This window comes from Helobdella robusta (assembly GCF_000326865.2).
Source record: "Helobdella robusta unplaced genomic scaffold HELROscaffold_4, whole genome shotgun sequence".
NCBI lineage: Eukaryota > Metazoa > Annelida > Clitellata > Rhynchobdellida > Glossiphoniidae > Helobdella > Helobdella robusta.
Window position 1 is genome coordinate 4,087,306 of NW_008704902.1, and position 25,384 is coordinate 4,112,689.

The following is a 25,384-nucleotide window of genomic DNA, read 5'->3' on the forward strand; positions in this document are numbered from 1 at the left end:
AAAAGCCTTACTCAACATTGCAATCGCTTCAATTTCGTATGACAAACCTTGCAAAAATATCCTGAAGCAATAGTTGAAAATATTTTATCTATGGAAGTTTGTGATGGGAGGGTGCAGTTGAAAATACTGAAGTGGCGTTTAAGTCTCTGAGGGATATCATTTCTGCCGCCAGATGGCTGGCACATGCAGGCCAACACCTGCAGATCCACTATCCTTATAAACTCACCCAACCTATCCAAACTGTACAAACCACTAGATTCAAGGAGCTGCCTCGTCGTTTCGTTCGTAACCTCGAAAGTTATGAAAAGTTTGAATGAAAAACGACCACCGAGTAACACACAACTAACAACAAATTTAGAAACTAACTTGGTCACCCCAGACATTTACGAGCGGCATGTTGATGTCGTCAATGAAGAGAGTCATCTTCTTACCAGCTGGCGGTCCATGCGTCGCACCCATCCGCTTCTCCATGAAGCTCTCCAAAGATTTCTACGGTAATTCATTCATGAAATGTCTCTTGGAAGTAATAACATGAATGCAAATCATGAGTCCCTGTAGTCGCTTGCACGTAGAAAATAATTTAAACAAGAGCCAAATGAATGTTAACCTGAAAGGAGTGGGGCGTTGTGGTGCACGAAAAGTTGATATTTTTAAATAATCTCTTCTCCGGATCAAAACCCGCACAATAATTTCTAATGACGGATGTCTTGGCTGAGCCTTGTTCTCCAATCAACAGGACTGCTTTCTCCTGGGAAGCAATGAGATTGATGAGATATTGGATGCAAGTGCTGTTGGCATTCGGCACTATCAAATTCGTGAAATCAAACGCAGGTGATGATGGGAAGCAAAAATATGGAACCTGAAGAAATATTATCAAAACTATTAAATGCATAGGCATTCAAGCAGCCGTATTACTTATCTGATACATATAGACGGACGCGCGCACATATCATAATTATATAAGTTGAATGGCTAAAGCAAATTATCATTACCAGATGATTCCAATGTTTCCAATGACCCTGATCATCAACGAACCAATCGAAAATACTGCTGCTCTCATCATCACCGTCACCAGGTGCAACAGGAAACGAGAGATGTTCTTTTAATGACTCTTTCATGTATGCTTCAAGCTGTAATTTTTGAATGAAAGAGAGATAAATAAATTCACATCATCTATAGAATCACTGAAGTTTAAAACAAAGTTCGTATTTCTGGACACTTTAAAAAAAATCAGCGCACGAAGCTTACAACGTCACCACCCTGTACAAATACGGTTAAAGTTTGATTTGGCTATATTATAAGCCTGCACTCTTTTGTCCTTTTCCTTTTTTTCACAATGAATTTTTCATTTTTCTGCGCTAGGTCTAAATCACTTTTTAAATTTTCAACAATAAATTTCTACATTACGTCGTCAATAAAAAATATTTTAAATCGACCGTAAACTTTCCCCAATCAAAAGAACACAATATCAGTTTCAAACTGTCAGCAGTTTTACTACCGTTTCAATCCAGTTCAGAACTGAAAACTCTACGATACATTATTTGTCCACTCACTCATGTTATATAATAAAGAAATTGACACTAATATCGGAGCTACAATTAAAACATTCAACATAAACTAAATACGTAATTATAATCGACCTTGTTACGGTCATCAAACTCCAGCAGAGATCCCAGTGACCAAACAAATGCGAAGGTCACAAGCTTTTTCAAAATCATCTCATTGTTTGAAAATTGTTCAGTAACATCGGTGAGCAGGCCAGTAATTATGTTGATTGCTTGGGCTATGTACATGCATTCTAAAACCTAAAAAAATATTAATGGCAAAATCTAGCTTATGAAATTGTAATAAACTTTCAGTCCTCAGTCACCATCACCAACGCCATCATTATTTTCATATCAAAGTTTTTATTTTGAAATGATGGGCAGCCTACCTGAAGTTTTTCGTTCAGTTGCCAATGAACATACTTGTAGATATCATCCCAACATACTTCAAACAACGGCAACAACCTTTTTTTAAGTAGTGGTTTGTTTTTCAACCAACCTAACAACAAAAGATATTAAGACGGAGTTAACTAAGAACATAATTTATCATTAAAATTAAAAATTTTTCAATATTATTCAACAAAACTGTTGATGTCAGTTGATCCACGGGTTGCAAACCTTCAAGTATGATACGCCACTGCATGACAGCAGAACTCATGTAGACCATGCCATTCCTGGACACTGTGGCTGGTGAAGCATTCTCTAAGTGCTGCACTTCAAATATTATCTTACATGTTGCTGACATGGAGATTCTATCACCGTTGGCTAATGTCAATGTTTTATTGTCGTCAAGAACCGAATTCAAATTCTCTATCCAAATTGCGTCAACTGGTCCATCCAGAACTAGCCAGGTATTCTCACCCTAGCAACAAAAATTTTTGTGATTTAGTAGTTTGAAACGTCTTTAATTTTTAACTCTTAAAATCATAACTTGAAACGAGTCATTTATTTATTTTACTGTTAATTTTTATATCACCAGAAAGCAAAGTTTTTTACTTTTTTGGTCTTGTGGGTTTTGCGCCAAAGAATTGAGAAAATACCGTCTGTCCAATCATTGGTAGATGCATCCAGTCTGCCGAACATCTGAGAAGCAGTTAGTGCTTTCGGGTTCATTCGCACCTCCTTGTGTAGATTTCCGCAGTCAGTCAGAGCCGATCGAAGAGTTTGCATGCATGTCGACTTTCCAGAACCGCTAGGACCCAGTACAACAATTCCGTGACGGACATTTTGTGTTTCATATAATTGAATAATTTTTGTGGTCCAAGGTTCATGTTGCACCAGGAACGGCGACTGTTCCACCTTGTTAAGAAAATTATTTCTTCACAACAATAACAAAACTTCTCTCATAGACATAATATAGGGGATGATTATTATAAGAAAAAAACAAAACAACCAGGACAGAATCATTATCATACCACAAACAAAATACAACGCATACCAGATTTTTGACAGCATTTTCAATGATGACATGACTTCCAGATTCGCGCTGATTGACTTCAGGAAAAAGATCATTGAACAAAGAAATAAATATTGGTTCGTCTTCGTTTACCAGCTTACTCATGTTCATACTTTTGAGAACTCTCACCAATGTTACCATTTCGTTCCGCTCCTTGTCCGTTCTTCTGACAATTCCCAATGTTCTCAGTACAGATAATATATTACGAAGACCAAAGTCATAATGTACCTTTGTTTGCAAAAAAAATTAATGTTGCTCTAATCCAATGTTACAATCAGAAAAATTTGATTTTAAGCTTGTAAATCAACAATTTATTTCATGCATTATATAGATTTCTCGAGTATGCGTACATGTACAAACTTTTATAACTGTGATCCGCAAATTAAAAAAAAAAAATTGTAAAACGAGCAAATTTAAAAAATTTAAACAACACTATCATTAACTCTCTCTTTTACATTATTTAGATATCACAATTACAATAAATAAGCGTATTATACAAAAAAGAGTATTATTTATTATTTTTGATTTAAGTTGATCACGTTATGAATTTGACATTAATAACATATGCCAATGATAACAAAAAAAATTGGTCCTATCTATTAAAATTCGCTAATTAATAACTTAATTAAGGTTTTTAATCATTAATATAACTCTGTTAACGAGTTTGCCTACACTCTCAAGACCTTGCATGGTAACAAAAATTAACTAAATAGGTCAGAAAATTATTTTAAAATATGATAATGAAAATCAGTCAATAAGTTTAACTGATGAGTTGTGAAAGAAACACAGACACAGCCAAACCTGTTTACTCAGTTGTTCCTCGCATAATTTATACAGCGAAAAGAATTTCCTTGAAAGTAGTATGTTCTGCTTGAACCCGGCGCTTGCCAACTTGACTTTGATTATAATAATCCTGTCGGGCACCATCATGGACACCGTTCTAAAATTTATTTTCAAATTTTCTGGCAGTTCTTGTCTGCCTGCATAGCCAGGATTCTGATTTAAATTTAAGTTAGTTCGGATTCAACAGATAGTAAAAAATTAATCAAAAGAGCTCATTCTATAGACTTGCGTTTAACTGAATAAAAATGCCTGCCTAAATTTAACATGCAAATTTATCTTTTATAAAAACAATTTTTTTAAGATTGTCAGTCTGATCCCGAAAATCTGTATGCCTGCACCCCTTAACATGCCTGCTCGTAACAATTCCGTCTTATTAATTAAGCCTGACAGCATCTACCTTCTAAAGCATAGACGCATAAGCCAAGCAACTTTATTTGCCTGGGTCCGAAAACCCCTGTCTGTATAAAAAAAAGTCTGTCTGCTTTGTTAGTGTACTTAAGCTCGCCTATTAATGCCTTCTTTACTCAGTCTACCAAACATGACCTGAGGCCTGCATGCATCTCTGCTAATAACATCTTAGAACCGTCTGCGTGAGCCTCCACACTCAAAAAAGTTGATCATCACAAGCTTCTCTGCTTAAGCTTGCCTGCTCACTCTATCCTTAGTCTGCCTAACTAGGCCTGAAGTTCATGTCCGCCATAGCCTCCCCGACTAAGAAGCCCCGTTTATACCAGCTTTAGTCTGGCTGGCATTTTAAGTTCACCTGTTCATAGCAGCCCCAGTCCGCTTGTCTACGCTACCATGCTCACTTTGTCTAATCATTTCGCCATTATTATTTGGTCCGATACTCCAATCACAAATTTTTTCGCAAGATCCTATAACAATCTTCACCATGCTTGCTTCAGCTTTTTGGCCCACTTGTCTAAGCTGAAAACTTGAAAGTGTTTTACAAATGGAATAAATTCAAAGATGTAAAATGCCTACCATAGTGATAAAAATTCCAAACTCTGAATCCATATCGACCAGATCTCCATCTGAAAAAAGAAATTGAGATTTCTTGTCTTTCTTACAAGACAAAACGATGGATATTTGCTGAGCAGCCACTGACAATACTGGCAGTTCAATGCGATTAAATTCATCAAAACAGCCCCAAGATCCTGACTGAGCCAGTCCTGATTATACAAATAAAATCTTATAATGAATTTGTGATTTAATTTTTTTACGAACATACAAATTCTTTTTCTATTATAAAAAAAACAAACAATTGTACAAATCAATATGTGTTGAGATACTCTTAATCCACAGTGTTATCGTTTTTGTTGACAGAACCAGTCAGCATTTTCAATTGTTTCAAAAACTTTTTTACCATGTTTATTGCTCAAAGCTTAAAAAATCAATAAACTTGTTTAACACTTTGTAAACCGTTCAGTTTTCTCGTAAAATGCAAATTAAATGAATAAAAGATACACTATCTAGTATGAGCAAAAAACTAAGAGTTAATATTAGCTTTTGTAAATGTATATGAACGCTGTTTTTAGAATCAACTAATGGTTTCGTTCTAACGCATACGAATTAAAGAATTTACAATCATTGTTATGCACGTTTTGAGTGTCTCTAAACAATGACTTTCTCACAATGACGTGTGTTTATATTTCAATGATGGATGCAAAGAACAGACAGACATTATGATTTTAATGTTGAAGTGAACTAACCCTTAAATATTCTTCCGAGGCCTCGATAATCCATTTGATCGGAACAGTTGAAAACGACAACATACTTGCCCAGACATCGAGCCATGTCCTTAGTTGTTTCCGTTTTTCCAGTTCCAGCGGGACCAGTGGGAGCAGCTCCCAATGACATTTTGAGTGCTTGTGCAAGGGATATATAACATCTGGATGGTAGTTTTAAAATTTTTAAAAATTAATTATTTGTCGCAAAATTTGAAATGCCAAAAGCAGTAGTATCTACAATTAAATCGATAAAATTACACATGCAACGATAATGCCTTTAAATAATCGTTTCGTACCAACTGACCTATCAGTGAGCGGAGTTATGACTAATCTTTCGGAACATCCAAGATATTCATTCATGTATCTGAATTTGACATCAGTCAAATTTACGGCACATTCATCTTCATCGTCATGATAATAAAAACGACATTGTTTCAGCCACTCAAAATCAAATGGAGACTTCACATGTTGAGATATCTGGATAGGCGTAATTATGTTGTCATCAGGTAATAATTAATCAAACATATGCACTAATTCTCATTTCAAACATTCAATAACACATTCAAGTGGATGTATAAGCCTTCACAACGTTTCTAACTGTTAGACGAAACATTGATGGTGACTGCACTGCAATCAGAAATACATTAAAAAATAGTAAAATGAAAATTTAGAGCAAAGAATAACTACTGGAATAACAAAGTACGCCATTGATATGAATTTGGAGAATGAAAAATTGTTAAGCGAACAAATTGTTCAAGTGCTCATCTAAAATATAAATAAATAAAAAATGTTTGTTCGTTAAAAATAATATCAAAATACTGCAATGAAATGTTTTGAGAATGATATAAACATTGACATAAATTATGCAATGTTCGCCAACTTTGACCCAGTGACAAATTTAAGGTAGAAACAATACCAGACTGGAAAGAGGAACTGTTTAAATACAGAGCCAATAAAGTGTTTTATACAGACATCGACACAATGAAATCCAAACAAAAAAAAATATTTTGAAAATTTCAGTGCAGTTTTTCAAAATATCAGTCCATTTTAAACGACATTTTCAAACTTTTTAAAGATGGTAATATGGGTGGAGTGTTAAGAGGGTCCTTAAACAATCTTTGACAAGTCATAAAATGTTTGCATATCGAAAAAATGTTTTCGAACAAGAAGTGTTTTTGGTGGAAAGCCAAAAGCTCTTGAGGCTGTAAGATGTAATAACAGTCCATCCATTTGTGGTTGATGTTGGATGCTGCGACAGTTCTGGAAGATTTTGAGTTCCTTTTGTTTACCTCGATACGACCATTAAACCAGTTACCAAGTTATTTTACCATTTTGGCAACTTTTATAAATTTTCAACTTTAATTTCATAATGGTTTGATTCCTGTTTAGAAACTTAACTGTATAAATATATAATAAAAGAAAAAAAATTATGTGTAACCACCAATTCTTCGAAAACATCTTTTTGATGGACATGCACCGTGATAAAAGTTTCAAACTTTGTACGTTCTAATGCCTTCAAATCTTTTGTTGTAACTTCGATTAGTTGGTGTAGCATTTCTAAAAAATGACCATCTGCGGTCTGCATTATCTTCTTGTTGAGCTTGCAGTTGAGTAGCGCGTTCTCCGAATCGCAGGTCCATATCATTTGCAAGCACAACAAACCCACCTGCCAGGTCAAATAAATTAATATTAAAACTTTACTTTATAATGCGAGTTGAAGAATGTTACACGCTTGATAAATGCAGTGGACAGCCGATTTTAATAAATGATAAAAAGATGTTTGAAGTCAGCCATTTAAATGTAGCATGCGTGTTTTACCCTTGTAAAGTCAATGGCAACAAGGATTAAATTTTCAACTTAGAACTTCGAATAAACAGCAAAAACTACTCCGTTTAACGCATAAAATACTTTAGCGCATCATAATAAGCTGTGGGATAATGACGGATAATGACGATCGAAGTTTGCATTACCTGAGCCGGCAGCTGATGAAGAAAGTCTATGAAACTGAAGGACTCTTCGCTGATTACAGAGTGTGCTTGCTTGATGGAATTGTGTACGGTTGATCGAGTTTCTACCAATAAATCATTTAACCATGATTCCACGTGACCCTATATAGAGAAATTAATTGTTAAACGTTTAAAATTAAAAAACTTAACAAACTGTAAATAAATAAAATAAGTTAATCAATAGTGAATTAATGAAATGAATAAAAAACTGAAGCAGACCACAGCCAAGACGGGATGGGTCAGTTCAACTGTTTCACCTTCCTGAGACACCAATGATAACATCTTCTCGTATATCCTATGATCAAACGTGACTGATTTCGTATTGTCAAAAACGCTCAACAAATGCGCCTGATCGAAAGTGCAAAGTGAAGTAAACATTAAAAAATAAAATTTAAATGAAAGAAAAAAAAAATTCATCCAATTCTATTAAACGTTTTATAGTAAATTGCAAGCATTGAAATAATCTGGCAAACAAAATGTGAATTTATACATACCTGTATTGTGTGAGGGTCACTGGCCTGACCTAATATTTCTAGCAAAACTGGGTCAGACACGAAGAAGAACCTAGGAAAGAGTAACCTCTTCTTTTCTAGATAACTACTCAATGATTTTTGGCATGACTCCAGCTGGTCGCTCAGGTGAGTCAACATGATGCTGAGGCTCTCACCGGTGCTGCAACAGTCCAAGATGACATTTTGTTCGTGGGCCCTCTGCATCAATCTCTGCCAGGTCTTGTCCACGTTCAAAAACTTTCTGGTTTCCTGCAGTTATATATAATGTCACGTTTTTAGAACTCGTATTATTTGGAGCTTAGGAAACACGAATCAGTGTAAAAACTTAAATATAGAAAAATAATTAAAACATTTAGAAATTGGGCCAGATAAATTCGATTGATTGGTTGAAACAAAAAAAGGTTAATGTAATGAATTTTGATTTATGGCAAAGCATTCAACGTATTTTAGATTTGAGGGATTATATACAGATCAAAATGCATAGACGAGTTTGAAACATTTTATTTAGGTTTAATACAAAAAACATTAATCATAATATCGAGATAAAATTTTCAATTTAAAGCAGAAATTGAATGCATAAACAAAAATTTCATAAAAATTGTTTAGCCTGAGGCATTTGCTTAGCAATGTCTCCCCCAACAAACACAGCTTCCATGTATAACCACATGTTTTGAACACACATCCACTTATCAATGGTCTCCATCGTAACAGTCAATTTGGAAAGCATTTCCTGGAGGCGAGGTCTGAAGGATGAGCTGTATCTTATGAGGTATGTAAATGTAAATCATTTAGGTAAATCATGTAAATTGTAAATGTAAATCTTATGTAAATCATTTGTATAAACTCTATTTCATAGGGTATCATTATTAGTATAACCTGTGTTGTTAAGAATTTAGAGTATTTTAATACTTAAACTGTTTTACAATTATACATATTTAAGAGATATTTTAAATACTTAATAACTTAGACAGTTTAAATAATTTATTTACTTTGACATAGAAGTTGCTTTATCAATCATCAATTCTGCTCCTCAAGATTAACACACATTATTGGTGAGTTTTAGTAATGCAAACATATGCGGAGCTTACTGCAACGTAATGCGAGTGTATATAAAATGATAAAAAAGAAAAATTTGGTAATTTATGACCCTTTGTTATTAACGTGTAAATTTTAGCATCAAATGAAAACTGCATGGTCCATAAAATATTTTTTAAACACTTGTTGCAGCATTTGGTATTTATATACTATTTAAATACTGAATTTTGACTAAGTATTTCCAAAGTATTCAAAAACTCACTCAACATTTGAGTATTTTAACAGCACTGATTATAATGTATATTGTTTGTATGAGATGTATCTAGTATTTTGTGAAGACCATATTATTTAAATGGACGAAATCTTAAAAAACTACTGTATTTCAAGTAGCAATGTCTAACATTTAGCAATTTAAAAAATAAAAACGGAAAAGAATTCAAATTTAAGCTTTCGTAACAGAACAATCATTTATTTAACAAAATTTTTCCTTCCAATCATATTTCAATTCGGATTTTTCAAACAAAACATCCAGTTTTCAATTCGAGTTCATCTACACACACATAATTCTTAACTTTCATATTCAAAGCATTCAACTAATTGAAAACCTGTTGCTGATGAGAGAACTCAAGAGGACCATGGCGTCCTCTATGAAGGTTACAGTTTCATTTATCGAATCACCTGATTTTATAATTTTGAAAAATTTGTTAATACTATTATAAAAATCATATTTTATAAATGCAATAACTGTGAATAAACTACAAATAATGAAAAAGTTATAAACCTTTGAATAACAATTCCTTTCCTTTAAATGTTGAAAAGTCAAATTTTTGTGATCTCCAGAAATCTTCCAGTGATTTCAACTTGTATGCAATGTCTTTCTCTCTAGACGCTGTTATGCAAACATCCTGCAAGTTCAAGGTCAGAGTCAACTGGTTAGAAAACAATTCCAAAACTTGTGTCGTTAGTAAATAGTTGAACCATCACAATCGACAAAAAATATTTTCAATATGGATCAACCTCGATATCTTCTCTAAACTTCAACAATGGCAACTTGATGACATCTTTCATCAGCATAACATTGGTCTCATTGAATTCAAAGACTTCCCCACACAAGCTGAATATCTGACGCCATACGTTGTCCGCCAGGGGACCAGCGCTCATCATCTCGATCAGCGATTGCACTTCAATGTAGTTGTTTATCATTTCGCGCAAGTCTTCGTACTCGGACCATGTTTTCACGGCAGGGGGCAGCTTCACAATTCTTCACGACGTAAAAAGTTGAGTTGGTGAAAAATAAATAATAATCGTCGATCAGCTCAACTAATGTGAAAATTTGTTAGATGAACACTTGAACACAACGATGCAGCAATACGCAACAAAGAGAAAAAATTAAAACCTAACAGTATAAAATCAAGTGACCAGCATTGCTCTGAATGCATGGTAATGAAAATAATGCGGTGCGCAGGTGCATGTGCTCTTTCAAAATGAAGTACGAAGAGATTTGAAAGTGGAAATATTGTGAGGCTATATAAACCTCTAACAATTAAAGAACTGATGGCCAAAATCATGATTATTAATACCTCAAAATCAACATTATTGAAAATTAATACAAAAAGATCACTAAAACATAAAAATGATTAAAATGAATCTAACTTATTATAGAAGGCATTTATGTCTGACATCATTTCAACGATGTTAACATCAGCCCAAGAACTTTCAAGCAATTCATTTAAGCGTTTCGACACATCGTTGTATAACGTGAAAAAGAGTAGCTTCAAATCTAAATCTGATTTCAACTCTATCAGTTGATTGAATTGGGTTACTGGCAGACCGAAAAGTTGCTCCCCGCCGTTATAGCTGACGTATTTGTCCCACAGTTGCTCAAACTCAAACTGGAAAGATGTCAGTTTGTTGAGAGATTCGCGAGGAGATAAATTTTGTTGATCTTTGGCATAAAAGCTGGAAATTAAAATATTATATATAATACGTTACTTAATCAAATATCCAAAAAAACTCTGTTCGCCAATGTATTTGAATCAATTTAAATTAAACAGCGTTAACACTTGCTAAAATTAACAGAGTATAAGAGCCGGATAATCTAAAAAATAAAATAATAACCATGAATTATACTGCTGAGCAAAAACGTTCAAATCCTGTTTGTATTGATGAACGTTGGCTACCAGCATCTTCATGTACGTCGGTTGAATTTTCAATAGGTTGTCTTGAGTTAACAGGGCCTTAAAATTTCAAACAAATAATTATTAAACTGAACAAACGTGGCAGGCTGCAAATTATATTCAAAAAATAAAACAGTTTTTAGAAAAGAGTTGAAGAATTATCGAAAAAATATTCAAAAAGTTAACATTTATAACAAATTAAATTTATTTTTGTTGAACATTTTTTGGTAGAAAAAGTCATTATAAGATCCGAATAAAAAGAAATAAGAATGACTTTCTGTTTCAATAACTTCCACTGATACGAAGCGGCATCTATGGATTCAACATTGCCGTCACTGAAATGCAAGTTGTACTTGCTGAACATCAGGAATGTTTCTTCCAGGTAGAGCAGCTCGTGATCAACATCGACCTCTTTCTCCCTCAACTCAGTTATTACGGACATGAGCAATCTAATATCATCTGCAGAGGTAGCGTGTAATTTTAGATTTTAAAAAGTTGTGGAATTTCATATCATCACATCTTCTTCTCATTAAATTTAACACGTTCTGTACCGGCACTTAAAATTTATCATTATATTTCCAGGTTGTTATGTAGGTTGATCACTTGGACAAGCAATTATAACTGAACGAGCATTAAAAAGTTTGAACTCATTCAGTTGTCATTAAAACAAAATTAAAATTTGCAAGGCGTGACAAATGTTACACATTCGTATCAACCTAGGTCTTTAACAGGTCTGTCCAACTTTCTGCTAGCACCGTGTACGTAAGCAACAAGTGGTTTTAACTGGAGTGTGCACTGGTTGTTGTGCACGGATGCATACATCATCATCTTCCTGTGGCCTTCCTTCATGAAGCAACTTTTCAAGTTATCCAATGTCAGAAGAAGGCAGTCGCACGTTGAAGTGCTGGGCAGTTCAGATGCCAGGAGACACAAATTCTGAGTGCCATTATTTATATAAATAACAAAAGTAAGTTAATATTGTTGTGAACAAGAAAATTTACAAAAATAATTAGAGATGTTTAAGAAAAATGAGTTAATAACGATGGAAAATATTAATGAAAATTGTGGAAAACAAAAATTATTATGGAAATAAGAAAGTGACAGACAGACAGGTTAGATAACACACACACACACACACACACACACACACACACACACACACACACACACACACACACACACACACACACACACGCACACACGCACACACGCACACACGCACGCACGCACACACACACACATATATATATATACGTTGTAATGCTTCAAGACATCTTCTAAGTCAGACAGGTTGTATTTCTTCACCTTAAACTCTTCTATTTTCTCATCTAAAGTCTGTTCAAAAATTGATAAATTATGAACGTAGAATTTAACAACCGAGTGAAAATGTAAACGTTAATTTAAGTAGAAAAAATAGCAGAATGACATTTAGAGCATGGGAGACAATCATTGAATGAACCAGTATAGAGGATACAAAGCAGTATGTAACGACGACTACAAACCTCATCGAAGAGATCGTTGAACGTTGAGAAGCTGCTCAGGAATGACGAAACTGACTTGCGGTTGTTTGTAATGATGGAACAGAGTTGGACAATGAGCCTGGAGATTTCCGAGTTGTCGTGCAGCACTCTGCTGATCCTCGCTACCGGGCCGCCCGATGAATCGCCACTCGGTGTTTTATACGTCGACGAACTCAAACGGTCAGTGTTCTGGGTGCGGTTTTTAAGCATTAAATGATGAATAAGCAAGGAAGAAACGTGATCACTGTTATGGAAGCAGCTGAATTTCAACCGCTCAGATCATACCGAATGTTTAGTCTTTAAAGTATTTAAGAATCCAATTAATGATTTATTTCACCCATTTATAAAGAAAAAACAAAAAGAGGAAAATAATTATTCATATATAATATACATAAGTTTTAAAACACTTTTGAAAAGTAATAATACATTACATTTTAAACATTGTGCTGCATAATAGAATGGATCTTAAATCGGCACAGCTTAAAACATTTTTTTTTTACTAGAAAATGGATGAACGCGTAAGAACTCACAGGCACGCAGTTTATTGTTTTAAATTCAAAAATGTGCACCATTAGCGTCAACTGTTCATAAACAAAACTTTCACAATATGTAGGCAAACTTAAATAATTGTTCTTATTAAAAGATGTAATAATCTAGAAATTTGTATGTGAATATGAATCTATAGCAGAATTGCCAGGATTCGCGTTGCTATTGTGCTATAACCTTGTTCAAATATTGTCTGTATAGTTTTCGCGTTTGTCGGAGCTGCACAATAAAGAAAATAAATAATGATTGTGAATGAAAATTTTATTGACCTGCTCGCTTTTTGTGGCTTCGTTAACTTTCTTGAGAGCCTCCCAGTCAATGAGACGGTCAGCCATCTTCGTTATGTTCTGTAGCAACTTTGTAATGCACGCCTGCACACAAAACAGTCAACCACGACTTTACGAAAAATATAATACACACACACCATATAAGAGGATTTAGAATAAGGTTGACAATTACTTAGATTCACAAATTTGATTGGGCTTTGTTTCAGCAGCATTTAATCAAAAAGAAAAACATTACCATCAACAACAAATATAACAGATTAATAAGAAAATGAAAATAAAAAAACGCCATTGAATTGAATTTTCAAACTGCAACAGTAATTACTTGAATATCGTCGATAGATGTCGACAGTACTATTGAGTTATTAAATTTCGATAGGGTTACATCGACGGAGATGACAGCTCCGTTGTAGGCTGTTCTCTTTTGTCCATCGTAACTCTCATCTTTCGTCACTTCTTCGTCCCTCACTTCCTCCTCCTCCTCCTCCTCATCATCATCCATTCTTAGCTGACCGTTTGCGCCATGGAGAACATTTTTCAGGGATTCTAAGCTTATCTTGATGGCTGTCGTGTTGAAATAAAATTTTCTATGCCGTTTATATTAATAAATACATTAATTAATTAAGCACAAAACGTCACAAAGGTCGTCCAAAAAAGTCCTGGTCGCAAACAATCGAGCAAGACATGAAAGCTCTAAATTTAAATGAAATGGATAAAACTGATCGCCTAATTTGGAGCAAAAAGTTGATGGCAAAGAAAACAACGTCCTACTCGGGGAACCGGGTCTCTGGACGCAAAACAAAGATTGATTGATTGATTGAAGCACAAAAACCAATAAAATAAAATAATCAAAAATTGATCTGCTTGCATGTTTCATTCAACAATGCGATTTTAAGCTCAAATTTTTGTTTCACCACTAACCCAAATTCTCAATGGGGAATTCTCAATGAGGAACTTTCCCAACCACATCACTCATTCCGTCCACACTTCAACATTAACAATCAACTACTGATAATCTTTTTGAAAACTACACCAGAAATTTCTTGGTGAACTACGCCAACCTCACCAAAAGAAACTACTTGATCAAGAGATTTAAAATGACTCTCACATTTGATGAAGGCCTCCTGAAGTTTCTGAGCAAAGGAGAAGACGACAACAGAGTAAGCATCCAGGTCCTCAACGCAGAGTTCATGGAACTGCTTCCACTCATCGGCACTCATGTGTCCCATCAATAGTTCAAAGGTGTCATTCAGATTTGATTCTATGTCGCTACTTATCCTGTAAATAATTTTCAAAATAAATTTCAATGGTAAAAAATTCAAAAATTTCAGTATAATCATTCTTTATTTAAATTTTTAATAAGTTAGTTATATATAAACGTTTTTATTTTAGTCCTGAAGTAAATTAGAACGCAGTCTCAGTCGCAATTGCGTACGTGTGTGAATGGTGAAATAATTTCCAACCGTTCCATAAAGACGGCAATGCCATGCGGCATGCATAAATAATGCATAAATTGAAAAACAGTTACAAAAACAAGAGAGCATTTGAACCGGGCACTAGCAAAATAATTCATCAAACCAACCAAGAACGTCGTCACCCTCATAATGCTTGAGCTAATTGGCCAACCGTCTTCAATGGTTAGCATATTGATTTTGTTTTTTACACTTTCTGTCTTAACATCAAAATTTTCAAATAAGAATACAAACTTGGAAAACTCATTTTGCTTATTGGTCAAATATTCCATGTTTCTGTTGAAAAATTGCGTAACATTCATGGTCACATTCATTCTGGCGACGCAGGATGTGTTGGCGACAACATCCAACTTTGAGCCAATCCTACTCTCCAACATGTCTCGAACCATTGTGCAGAGGTTGTTGAAGGACGCTACTGCGTTGTAGGCCTTGCTGATATCTGATAAAATAAGTTTCTTCTGTGACATAACAACAAATAATACATCATCTACACCGTATTGCCATGGTTTCGCAAATGATGGTGCTGACATTTGAAATGTTTTAAAAAATTAAAGAATGCTAATCTAATTTTTGTTAGTAAACGAATATCTTTAGCAACGTTGATAAAATATGCAGTTACTACTAAAAATATGAACATTTATAAAAAAAATAGCACAAATAGCAAAAACGACATCCTGACGTTGAAGTTGTGAAGACGCATCGCAAAAACTTAGCAGATCACAAGGTAACAGATAATTTAAATAGTGGAAACTTTTAGAATGAAATGTTTAAAATAAGATATGTCATCTACAAGCGACTCTAACTAAAATAAACTCATAGTAACAATGACAGTGTAGCAACTCGTTGCTGTGTTGGAGATGATGTTATTGGACTTCGTTATAAAAAACAGCAATGCAACGAACATTGATCAATTTGAACCGAGGTCCAGGTGATGAGACGCAATCCAGGTGCGATCAAACGATCAATCCTCCTTCTAATTGGTCTGAACATAAATTCCATACTGGCCGATATGTTGTTCATGGTTGTGTTGTAAATGGTCGTCAAACACTTGAGACTGCACCCGAACAAAACGTTAAGAAACATTTATTTAAAAAACATATATTATTGGTTTAACCAAACTAAAACGACGCCAATTCAACAAATATAGACAATATAATGTAATAATAAATATTATTGAATGCGAGCTAACTTCTCATAAAGTCTCTTGACCCTGGGTTCGACGTGGCTGAGCAGAAGAGCAGCCTCTGGCACTTGCATCCCCATCTTGCGCAAGTGCTTCACTTCAAGCAGCAGCTCAAACACCTTCACATCCAGATTCACTCTGAGATTTTCATCTTCAGTCATCAAGAGAGGTGACTTCAAACAGTCCATTGCTTCTTCAACTTGCGTTGCCCATTCTTTGAACTTTGATTGCTGGCGTTATAATTTAAACTTTTTTATATAAAATTCCATTATTAACCAATTTTTTCCACCGTTAAGTTAATTTTGCTGTCCTAATTTTTTACTTTTTAATTATTATGTATTTTTAATAAGTCAAATGGTTCGTCTAGTGTTCAGTCAATAAATACGTGGCTGAAATCTGTGAATATGTAAAACGAAAAGAAAGCATACTTTATATTCGACGAGGTCAATGGCCAGCTTGTTGAATTTCCTAATCGTGGCCACACATCCGTCCATCTGGCGAGCATTAATATATAAATTTTTCATAACATGAAACATGAAGAAATAAGCAGATTAATTTATTAAAACAATATCATATCATCATCATCGTCGTCGTCGTTGTCTCGTTCAGAAGTACGGAAAAATTAAATAATATGCGGAGTCACACATCTTGTTGTAAACTGTTGAGTTGTTTCCAAGTATTAACACGATAAAAAAATTCTTAATATGCCAATATCATTGTTAGTTGCTAAAAGTGTTTGAAATTTTTAACTTCACCACACGTAACAACAGAAGATGTAATGAAAAGTGAGGAGTGACCACCTTGAGCAATCCAGGTATAACTTTAAAGAGGTCCATAGGTTTCATGATCTTCATGAGTAGCAGGTCACTCCAGTACATAGCACTGCTCATCGCTGGAAAGTTCCGGCATCTTGGTGGATGGCTTTTATTTTCTTCAAATGAAGTCAGAACTGAATTTAAATGATGCGAATAAACGTCGAATACGGCCAGGTATTTAGCGTTGACATCAATGTGATGAGCTGGAAAGGCAGTGAAGTTGGACAAAAATTGGATTTGCTTCACTATCTGCAAAGTCATCATTGAGCGTAAAATACTAATCAGCTTTGATTAAATTGATTTAATAAAAATGGTTCACTTCATTTTAATTACATTCTGAACTAATTCAACAAGGCAGGTTAAGAGGGCGAGATAGTGTAAAGGTTAAAGGCGCCAGGTCCTGCGATGCATTGATTGGGCCCGATTGCAACCAGATCTTCGCCCACCATGAACAATGTTATGATGCCTTGATCCACGCGTGTTGTTTCAAATAAATTCTTTTTAAGAAATATCTTTAGAACATTCCATCGAATATCACCAACATATTTTCATCATATAGTTAGCATTTCTGAGTCTCTCTTTAAATAATTTAATTACATTGAACTAAATTATGAGGTGGTTCTCTTTCTCAAGATGTTTAAAAGAATTGCAAACAATCATTAAAACATTATTTCCTTCATTTAAACTTTTTTGGTAAAATATTTAAAAATTAATAAAGTTGTACTTTGCATAGTATTTGTTGACTTGTTTAAAGTGCCTCTCCTGAGGCGTTATATAAATAAAAGTACCTAGAATTAGCATTTTAAAAACGAATGAACATGTAAGTAAAACCGACAGGCGATAGTCTGGATAATGAGAAATCAATGAAGTTGTTCAACTGGTTGGACAATGTCTTGAATGAAATTTTGACGTTTTCGTAGTCACGGTTGAACTATCGAAAATGAAAATAATAACGACTAATAATTCATGATAATGCATCGGTCATTTTATTAGATCACTCTTGTTTCAACAAAACTGAAAAACTATCATTTACTTACTTGTTGTTTACGATAATCGAGGACGTCATATTTGATATTCCTGACGCTGGTCAAGATGACTTGATACTTGTTTATAAATACTTGCACGCCATCAACATTGACGTGCTGCAGTGGCGAGAATTCGTGCATCCAGCCACGAATAACTGCCAACTGCTGAAGTCGTTTCACAAACATTTCAAACTTTCCGAAAATAGTGTTTTCACTGGACAATTTAAATTGTTAAATGTAAAAAGTAATATACATTGTAGCTCAAATTTTTATCATAAAACGCGATGTTTTAAATTAAAAGTTTACAATCCTGTCATATGAACTATATAATATATTTCCACTCAGAATATTTTTTAAATAAAATGACAATATTGATTTTTATTTGCTGTACTTTTGTAAATCATTTCCACTTTGAACGTTTTTTCGAATAAGTTTTAATTATTTCATAACTCAGTAAGTTAAAGATTCAACAAAAACTGAAAAAATACTTGAGCTTAGCAATGAAGTCATGAAAAATGATATAAAAATATTTTACTAGACCACACCTAAAGTCGAATTGTTTCATTTCCTTATTGGCAGATAGTTTTTCTTTTATCTCATTGAATTTGCTTTTATATGTTCGGTACAATGAGACACAATTATCAATCCTTGACTTCACGTCCGAGTACTTCAAATTCCAAATTAATTCAAGACTGCCAGTTGATATTCTTTTAACAAAAACAACTTCTTTATTAGAAGAACCTGAAGTAGTAGAACCTTTTGAACCACTATTGTTATTACTATCACGATTTTTGTCGCTTAGACAGGTCACCATATAAAGCTTACAGGAAGTGATCATTTGGTTGGTCAGCTTACTAAAGAGTGAGGTCATTCGTTCATTGGTGTTGTAATATGAAGAGACATTGTAGACCAATTGAGCGCAGTTTAAAAGCCTTGGGATCATCTTTTGCATCTCTACCTAGAAATGAAAGGAATTAAAAAAAAATTAGAATTATTAATCTGGTAGAGATTTTTTCATGGCGTGAATAACTTTTTGAAAACATTCATTAATTACTCATTATAGCGTTTATAACAAAATTAAAAAATAATTATTAAACGTTAAAAAAAAATTACTTACTGGATTGCATTGTTTCATATGACCAAAGTTGGTTTTGAGCGCTTCTAAATATCTTACGTTGTCTTTCGCCTCATTTACTCCGTCAGTGATCTTTGAATCCTATACAAATTATTCATATAACTTTCTTTCTAAGAATAATGTTAATACAACCTATATGTTATTGATCTGTGCACGAAAGATGAGCTTCATGTGTGAACAAAAAGTCTATTCTTGATGGACGTTAGCGTGTACATGACCCACAAATACTCAACAACGTAGTCAGTGAAACCGTTCTATATACTGCGAGTTTAGAAGTCTGTCACTACTCGCCTGTGCACTTGTGCATTTGTGTAAGAAGAACAAGTCCACTGTGAAACAAGTATAAGCTTCAGATCTTACCGGTAGCAGAGGTATTGGATGACATGGTGGAAAATCGTAAACCGTAACCCTGGTGTTACACTGGCTATTATGCCTAACAAACAATATTGAAAAACCTTGGTGCAAATTATCTTTTATTCAAACTACACTTTTAATCTGAATTTCCTAGCTATTGCGCAGAAGAATTAAATGACACCAGACTCCACAACGTGAGTGTACAACGAAAGCGCAGTCTCAACTTGACTATCGCGTCTAAAAAAACAGGGTAACCTTGAGGCAAAATTATAGATAATAAAAACCTGCGTTTTTGGCATTGCTTTAGTTTTCTGAAACTAAAAATCTTAACCAGCTCGCTAGCAAATTGGTGATCTTATTTCAGTGTAGTGTTAAGAAGCTGACAGACCAGAGCATCATATTAAATAGTATGAAAGATATGAAATACTATATCTGTAACTTCAAAGTTCATATACTCACAACAAAAAACCGAATTAGAGAAACAAAGACCGTAGCAATATGAGAACAACAGTTCACGCTAGAATGAGCTAGAACGTTACTAATAAAGCAAGAGATCTTTCTTAGATCATCACAGTTGAAGCGACACATTTTTTTAAAAAGTGAGCCACGAAAGCATCTTAAAAATTTTGAAAGGCTGCGTATTATCCTTATAATCTTTGATCTACCACTTTGAAAAAGTTCAAATTATCTTTGTCCGGTGTTTTGCCATATGCCATTTGAGAGATAATTATTTCATGTCAGAAAATAGAAAATTGACAAGATGATTCACAACCTTCCAATCAGGTAGTTTAGCCAAAAAATGTGGTGTCTAACGAGGACTTATGAATGAGCACAAAGTGGAAGTTTTCAGCCAGGAGGAAAAATTATTTGGGCAGTTCTTTATAAATGTCAGGACGTCACTAACGCACTGAGACACTGAATGAGTCATGTAAACGTTTTCTCACGTCAGATTATAGAGTCAAATGAAAATTTGTTCAACTCCTTGAATGAAAATTTTCCGACACTGTCTTCCGACTCCTGTTTATCAATTTTAAATAAATACAACTAACGTGTGATATGTTAAAAGCATGAAACCAGTTGGTAGAATTCCTTTCCTTAATATTATTATTTTATAGTTATTCTCAATTTACGGTCCAAGAAATACTGAAAGATAAATTAATATTTTTTTCATAATTATGCAGTGCTCATTGTTTTGCCAATAGAAAAATTACCGTTGCATTGCAAAGATGCAATTCTTATAGCTGGCAAATGTCACAAAAGCACTAAAAACGTTGATTACGTCCCAAGTTATTAGAAGGATCAATACTGCAAACGTTAACATTAATTTTTACATCAAACAACTTACCAAGTCTTTCCACTGGGTAAGATACTTCGACCTGTTGGCCAATAAGATATGAACCACGGCTTTGCAATGTGATGATTTCAATTGTTCTAACAACCTAAAAAAAATTTCAAAATATTTAAAAATACAAAGTTTCTAATTTTTCAGTTCACAACTGTTGACATCATACAGTGAAACGAAAGATTGATTTTCAGGTGTCATATAACTGCAACATCGTGAAATTTTTCAAAAGTTATTCAGTTATCTTTAAAATAACAGTACCATATTTTCGTAAATACCCTAATACGATAAATTAATAATAAATCATCCTTTCATGACAAAATGAAAACTATTTTTTAGCAAAGACGTTTTTGAAAAATGAAATTAAGTTTACATTAATTAAACTTATACGAGAAGATCAAAGATTTTAAAAAAAAGGCCACGAAAAACATACAACGTTATCATAAATAGTTTAAAAACTAGGTGGTGGGATACATACATGGCAAATTTAGCCATTCTGAGCTTCCAATGAGAAAGTTCAACATGTGGACCAGCATCTGGTTCCTCCCTTCGTATGCGATTGCACTCCTCTAACAACCTGCTTATCTGGTCCATCCAGCATATCAACAAATCTTCTGACTCCTTCACAACTTTCCTGTCTTTGGCTTATTCATCACATCGTTAAATGAATTTATTTGATTTGTTTAACTTGAATAACGACATGTTTGTGAGATCAATTTTAAAACCACAGCAAAATAAAAACTACACAATAATGTTTTGTTAAAAAATAATCATCACCTTAAAGCGCTGATGCTAAAGATTGTTTATGATATTAATATACATAAAATATGTAAAACAATAACTATGATTTAACATATTTTTTAATGACAAAAGTAAAAACTAACCAATTTCAAAATATTGCATGGGTGTCAGTTGTTCCAACATATCACTGATGTCACATCTCTTCAAATAAATGCCATCATCCACACTGTCTTTAAATTCTGGTAGTTTTTCTGTAAAATCTTCCAGTACAGATTTAAATTTTTGCACATCAGATGACATTTGCACTTTGTTGAGGTCCTTAAAAATAATGAAAATAGTTGAAAACAAAATAATCCTGTTTGTTTTAAATCTCAGACAAGAGATCTCATTCAGTTTTGATACTTTTCCAACATATTTTCATTAATTGTGAGAACTGTCTAACAATTTAACTTAAAAAGCTGTCAAACAATTTTTGACTCTATGACAACTACAATTAAACAAAATTAAAATTAAAACGATTAAAACCATTCACTCAATTTGGCAATTTTTATCTTTTTCCTTGAGCATGAGGTGGCATGTTTTATAAAATTCTTAAAAGCCTTACTAATAATTGACACATGTATAAATTAAACTGCCAAAAACCTAATTCGTTCTTTTAAAATATTTATGATTTAATATATAAATATGAGAATAATATTTATAATTACTAGATAATAAAATGATGAATTGACTTCACCTGTTTGTGATTAAGGCATTGCACAAAAAGATTGGACATGATGAAGTGCAGGGGTCCAAGTAGATCTCCTTGCTGGCTGGGGAAACAAATCATGCTTACCTCTTCTGAAACATTGCCAGGTGTTATTAATTTTGAGGCAGAACTTTTGCAAAAAACTATGCATTTCCCCGCAACTGGCTTTGTAAATAAAATTCTTATTGACGAATTAACAAATTCAAATAAAATGATTTAATATTACCTCACTAAAATCTGTGATAAAAAACTTTTTTGAAAGGCTTGAAATACTGAGAGTTCGCTATCAGACAAAAATGATGATTGCTATTAAAAACTATTTGATAATACTAATATGATAAATGATAATGGTGATAATTGTTATAATCCTAATAATATAAACCACATGATAAAGTATAGAAATCTGTTATAAGAATTTGTAAATAGGAGTCACACAAAGGTGAGTTTAACAGTGCTGGTTTAATAAGAAATGATGGAAACATTGAAAAGGTTATTTGATTGAAACCTCGTCTTCATTGCTAACAAATGCAAGAACCAACATTTTGCCATCACTAAAAAAGTTTTCTATTCTTCTAAACTGTTTCATAAAATAAAAGTAACATAAATAATAAGTCTTTAAAGATGTAGAGTGAACCATTTGGATTAAAATGAATATTTAAACTGCCTTATCATCGGTCAAAACTGTTTCTTCAATAAGTTCTTTTTCAATATCTAAAACTGTAGACAACTATTGAAAAAAATTTAAATAGTAATTATTAACTGTTATTGATATGATGACTTGTCAGTTTCTAACAAAAACTAGCAGTGATGGTTTATGAAAAAAATGCTTACCAAATAGAAAATGTATCGATGGCGATTATCTAGCTAGAAAAATTAATAATAATAAGAAAATTAAATACAAATTAAAATGTTTTAAATTAATAATTGAACTAAATTATTACATAAAATCAGAAATTCAAAAAAAATTGGTATTCGGCCATTTCATTTTTTATTTTAAGCATCTATTTCTATGAACTTTCTATTTAGGGCAGCATCATGTGATGGTTTACTTAGTGCCAGTGATTAAGTTAAGATAGCCTGGTCCTGTTTTATACAAAGAACCGGTTTAAATATGAAGAAATATGAAATTTAACACATATTCATATACACTGTTTGTGTGTTGTTGATACCTCTGAACTGAACTTTAGAAGAGTGAAATTTAAATAGATAGAAGAAAAAAGAAGACCTTCTTTTATTTAACAACTGATTAACAAGTTAAATTTTAACCCTTTCTAATGTTAAGTTAAAAATTTTAACCTTTTAAAATTGCAACATTAAAATAAAAAAATAGCGTCATTCGAAATATGTGCTGGTTGGCAAAATGATAAAATAATGTTCGGTACATTATGTCGATTAATAATATTGATGAGTTGGTATATAATTCATAAAAGAAAATAAGGATAAGAAAAACCACAGTGAGTTTTCTTTCTTCTTTTGTAGCTTTCAAATACTTTTGCATTTCTTTTGTTGCTTCACCTGAGTAGACAACACTCCTTCTTTTCTATAAAATAGATAAAAACAAAGATAATGCGAAATTTGAAAATAAATAAAATCAAAAACCCTTTCGTTCAAAAACCCGCGTCCATCCTAATTCATGATTTTAAATATGACGACATACGACCTGCCAGTGATGAGCTGGCTATATACCGACGGTTTCGGTAACGTCTCATCCCTTTTTTTTATGTCAATTATTATAAATATTTTATTTATCAATTATTACAAATATCAATACATTAAACATATTTATCAAACTTTTAAACAAATATTCAAACTCGAAAAATATATTTCGATTTGCATGAGACAATATGAAAAGTTAAAGCAGATGTTTGTGAGTTTTTAACCAGAGTAGAGTATGCACAAATTTAACAATCATCAATAAGGAAGAATCCTTTCTCTCATTCAACATTATTTAAAGTATGGAGTAAATAAATTGGATTCTTACTTTAGGTTGAATTGATTGATTATTCATCTCAGTCGATTTCCATACAGCTTACGAGAAGACAATAAAAAAGATTAATGCTGAAATAAATCAAACGGGATTTAACGAAATGTAGTTCGGTCTCTCAACGAATAATTATATTATTTTTCTGACTCACAAACATCATCAGAAGTTTGTTATATTAATTGTGATTTTGCAACATGCCTTAAGAAAAATAAAAACGGTGTTATATAGGTATACGTATATAATATATATCTAATATATATAGTGTTTCATATGATGATAATGGTTGTTTTCAGAGATATTTATATATTATGCACTTAAGATATACATGAATAAAATGTGTAACCATTGGTGACACAAGTACCTACGTGCTTGAACGGGAAGCATGATCGAACACGACGATTTTATTAACATAAAAATCATTCAGCATTCATATTATCAGCGTTAACAGAAACATGCCTCACTTATTACATATATTCGATGTATTCAGTGAAATTTGTCAAGCTCTAATAATCGCAAAAAATTTTCACCTTACATATTTCACACTGATCCGTATTTTTTGTATTTTTATATTTTTATAAGTGTATTTTTAACAAACGAAATAAAGTGATAATATCATTTAACAGGGAAATGAAAGAGTCTCGATAGTGCATTTCGTTACCATTTTTTGCATGCATTTGAACCGGATTATTTCACATGGCTTTGAGTCATTCATTCATTATTTAGCGTGCGAACGACGCATTTTTTCTTAGAATACGTTATCGCTTGAACTTCCCGTTGAAGTACCTAATTGTTATTGAAGCAATTGATTCGACGTGATAGATCTTCACCGCTTAATGTATGTCAAATTCTCGTTTCTCACCACGGTTACTAAGTTTTTAAGTTGAACGATTGGACATAATGCTAATTTTAAAAAAATGAGCATATAAGAGTTT

At 33.1% G+C, this 25,384-nt stretch overlaps 1 protein-coding gene across 1 annotated transcript in view; it reads right to left on the reverse strand.

The window, feature by feature from the left end:
- Positions 1-23,009, reverse strand: part of HELRODRAFT_162498 (hypothetical protein) — a gene marked incomplete at both ends in the record, with an annotated part of 31,658 nt that extends 8,649 nt beyond the window's left edge. The window contains 45 exons of the mRNA XM_009024686.1: positions 48-290; positions 367-489; positions 608-859; positions 993-1,130; positions 1,641-1,805; positions 1,934-2,043; positions 2,163-2,406; positions 2,541-2,843; positions 2,983-3,228; positions 3,802-3,913; positions 4,607-4,770; positions 4,828-5,015; positions 5,556-5,734; positions 5,878-6,050; positions 7,012-7,239; positions 7,544-7,681; positions 7,799-7,927; positions 8,074-8,340; positions 8,732-8,852; positions 9,732-9,804; positions 9,908-10,055; positions 10,144-10,387; positions 10,780-11,085; positions 11,245-11,363; positions 11,578-11,762; positions 12,020-12,239; positions 12,609-12,638; positions 12,806-13,012; positions 13,639-13,740; positions 13,979-14,217; positions 14,687-14,931; positions 15,360-15,648; positions 16,028-16,179; positions 16,315-16,538; positions 16,737-16,802; positions 17,109-17,372; positions 17,959-18,054; positions 18,161-18,362; positions 18,694-19,106; positions 19,266-19,364; positions 20,983-21,076; positions 21,458-21,623; positions 21,864-22,038; positions 22,457-22,633; positions 22,974-23,009. Of these exons, the coding sequence (XP_009022934.1) occupies positions 48-290; positions 367-489; positions 608-859; positions 993-1,130; positions 1,641-1,805; positions 1,934-2,043; positions 2,163-2,406; positions 2,541-2,843; positions 2,983-3,228; positions 3,802-3,913; positions 4,607-4,770; positions 4,828-5,015; positions 5,556-5,734; positions 5,878-6,050; positions 7,012-7,239; positions 7,544-7,681; positions 7,799-7,927; positions 8,074-8,340; positions 8,732-8,852; positions 9,732-9,804; positions 9,908-10,055; positions 10,144-10,387; positions 10,780-11,085; positions 11,245-11,363; positions 11,578-11,762; positions 12,020-12,239; positions 12,609-12,638; positions 12,806-13,012; positions 13,639-13,740; positions 13,979-14,217; positions 14,687-14,931; positions 15,360-15,648; positions 16,028-16,179; positions 16,315-16,538; positions 16,737-16,802; positions 17,109-17,372; positions 17,959-18,054; positions 18,161-18,362; positions 18,694-19,106; positions 19,266-19,364; positions 20,983-21,076; positions 21,458-21,623; positions 21,864-22,038; positions 22,457-22,633; positions 22,974-23,009 (8,094 nt within the window). The remainder of the gene's footprint in view (positions 1-47; positions 291-366; positions 490-607; positions 860-992; positions 1,131-1,640; positions 1,806-1,933; positions 2,044-2,162; positions 2,407-2,540; positions 2,844-2,982; positions 3,229-3,801; positions 3,914-4,606; positions 4,771-4,827; positions 5,016-5,555; positions 5,735-5,877; positions 6,051-7,011; positions 7,240-7,543; positions 7,682-7,798; positions 7,928-8,073; positions 8,341-8,731; positions 8,853-9,731; positions 9,805-9,907; positions 10,056-10,143; positions 10,388-10,779; positions 11,086-11,244; positions 11,364-11,577; positions 11,763-12,019; positions 12,240-12,608; positions 12,639-12,805; positions 13,013-13,638; positions 13,741-13,978; positions 14,218-14,686; positions 14,932-15,359; positions 15,649-16,027; positions 16,180-16,314; positions 16,539-16,736; positions 16,803-17,108; positions 17,373-17,958; positions 18,055-18,160; positions 18,363-18,693; positions 19,107-19,265; positions 19,365-20,982; positions 21,077-21,457; positions 21,624-21,863; positions 22,039-22,456; positions 22,634-22,973) is intronic.
- Between the last annotated feature and the right edge of the window lie 2,375 nt (positions 23,010-25,384).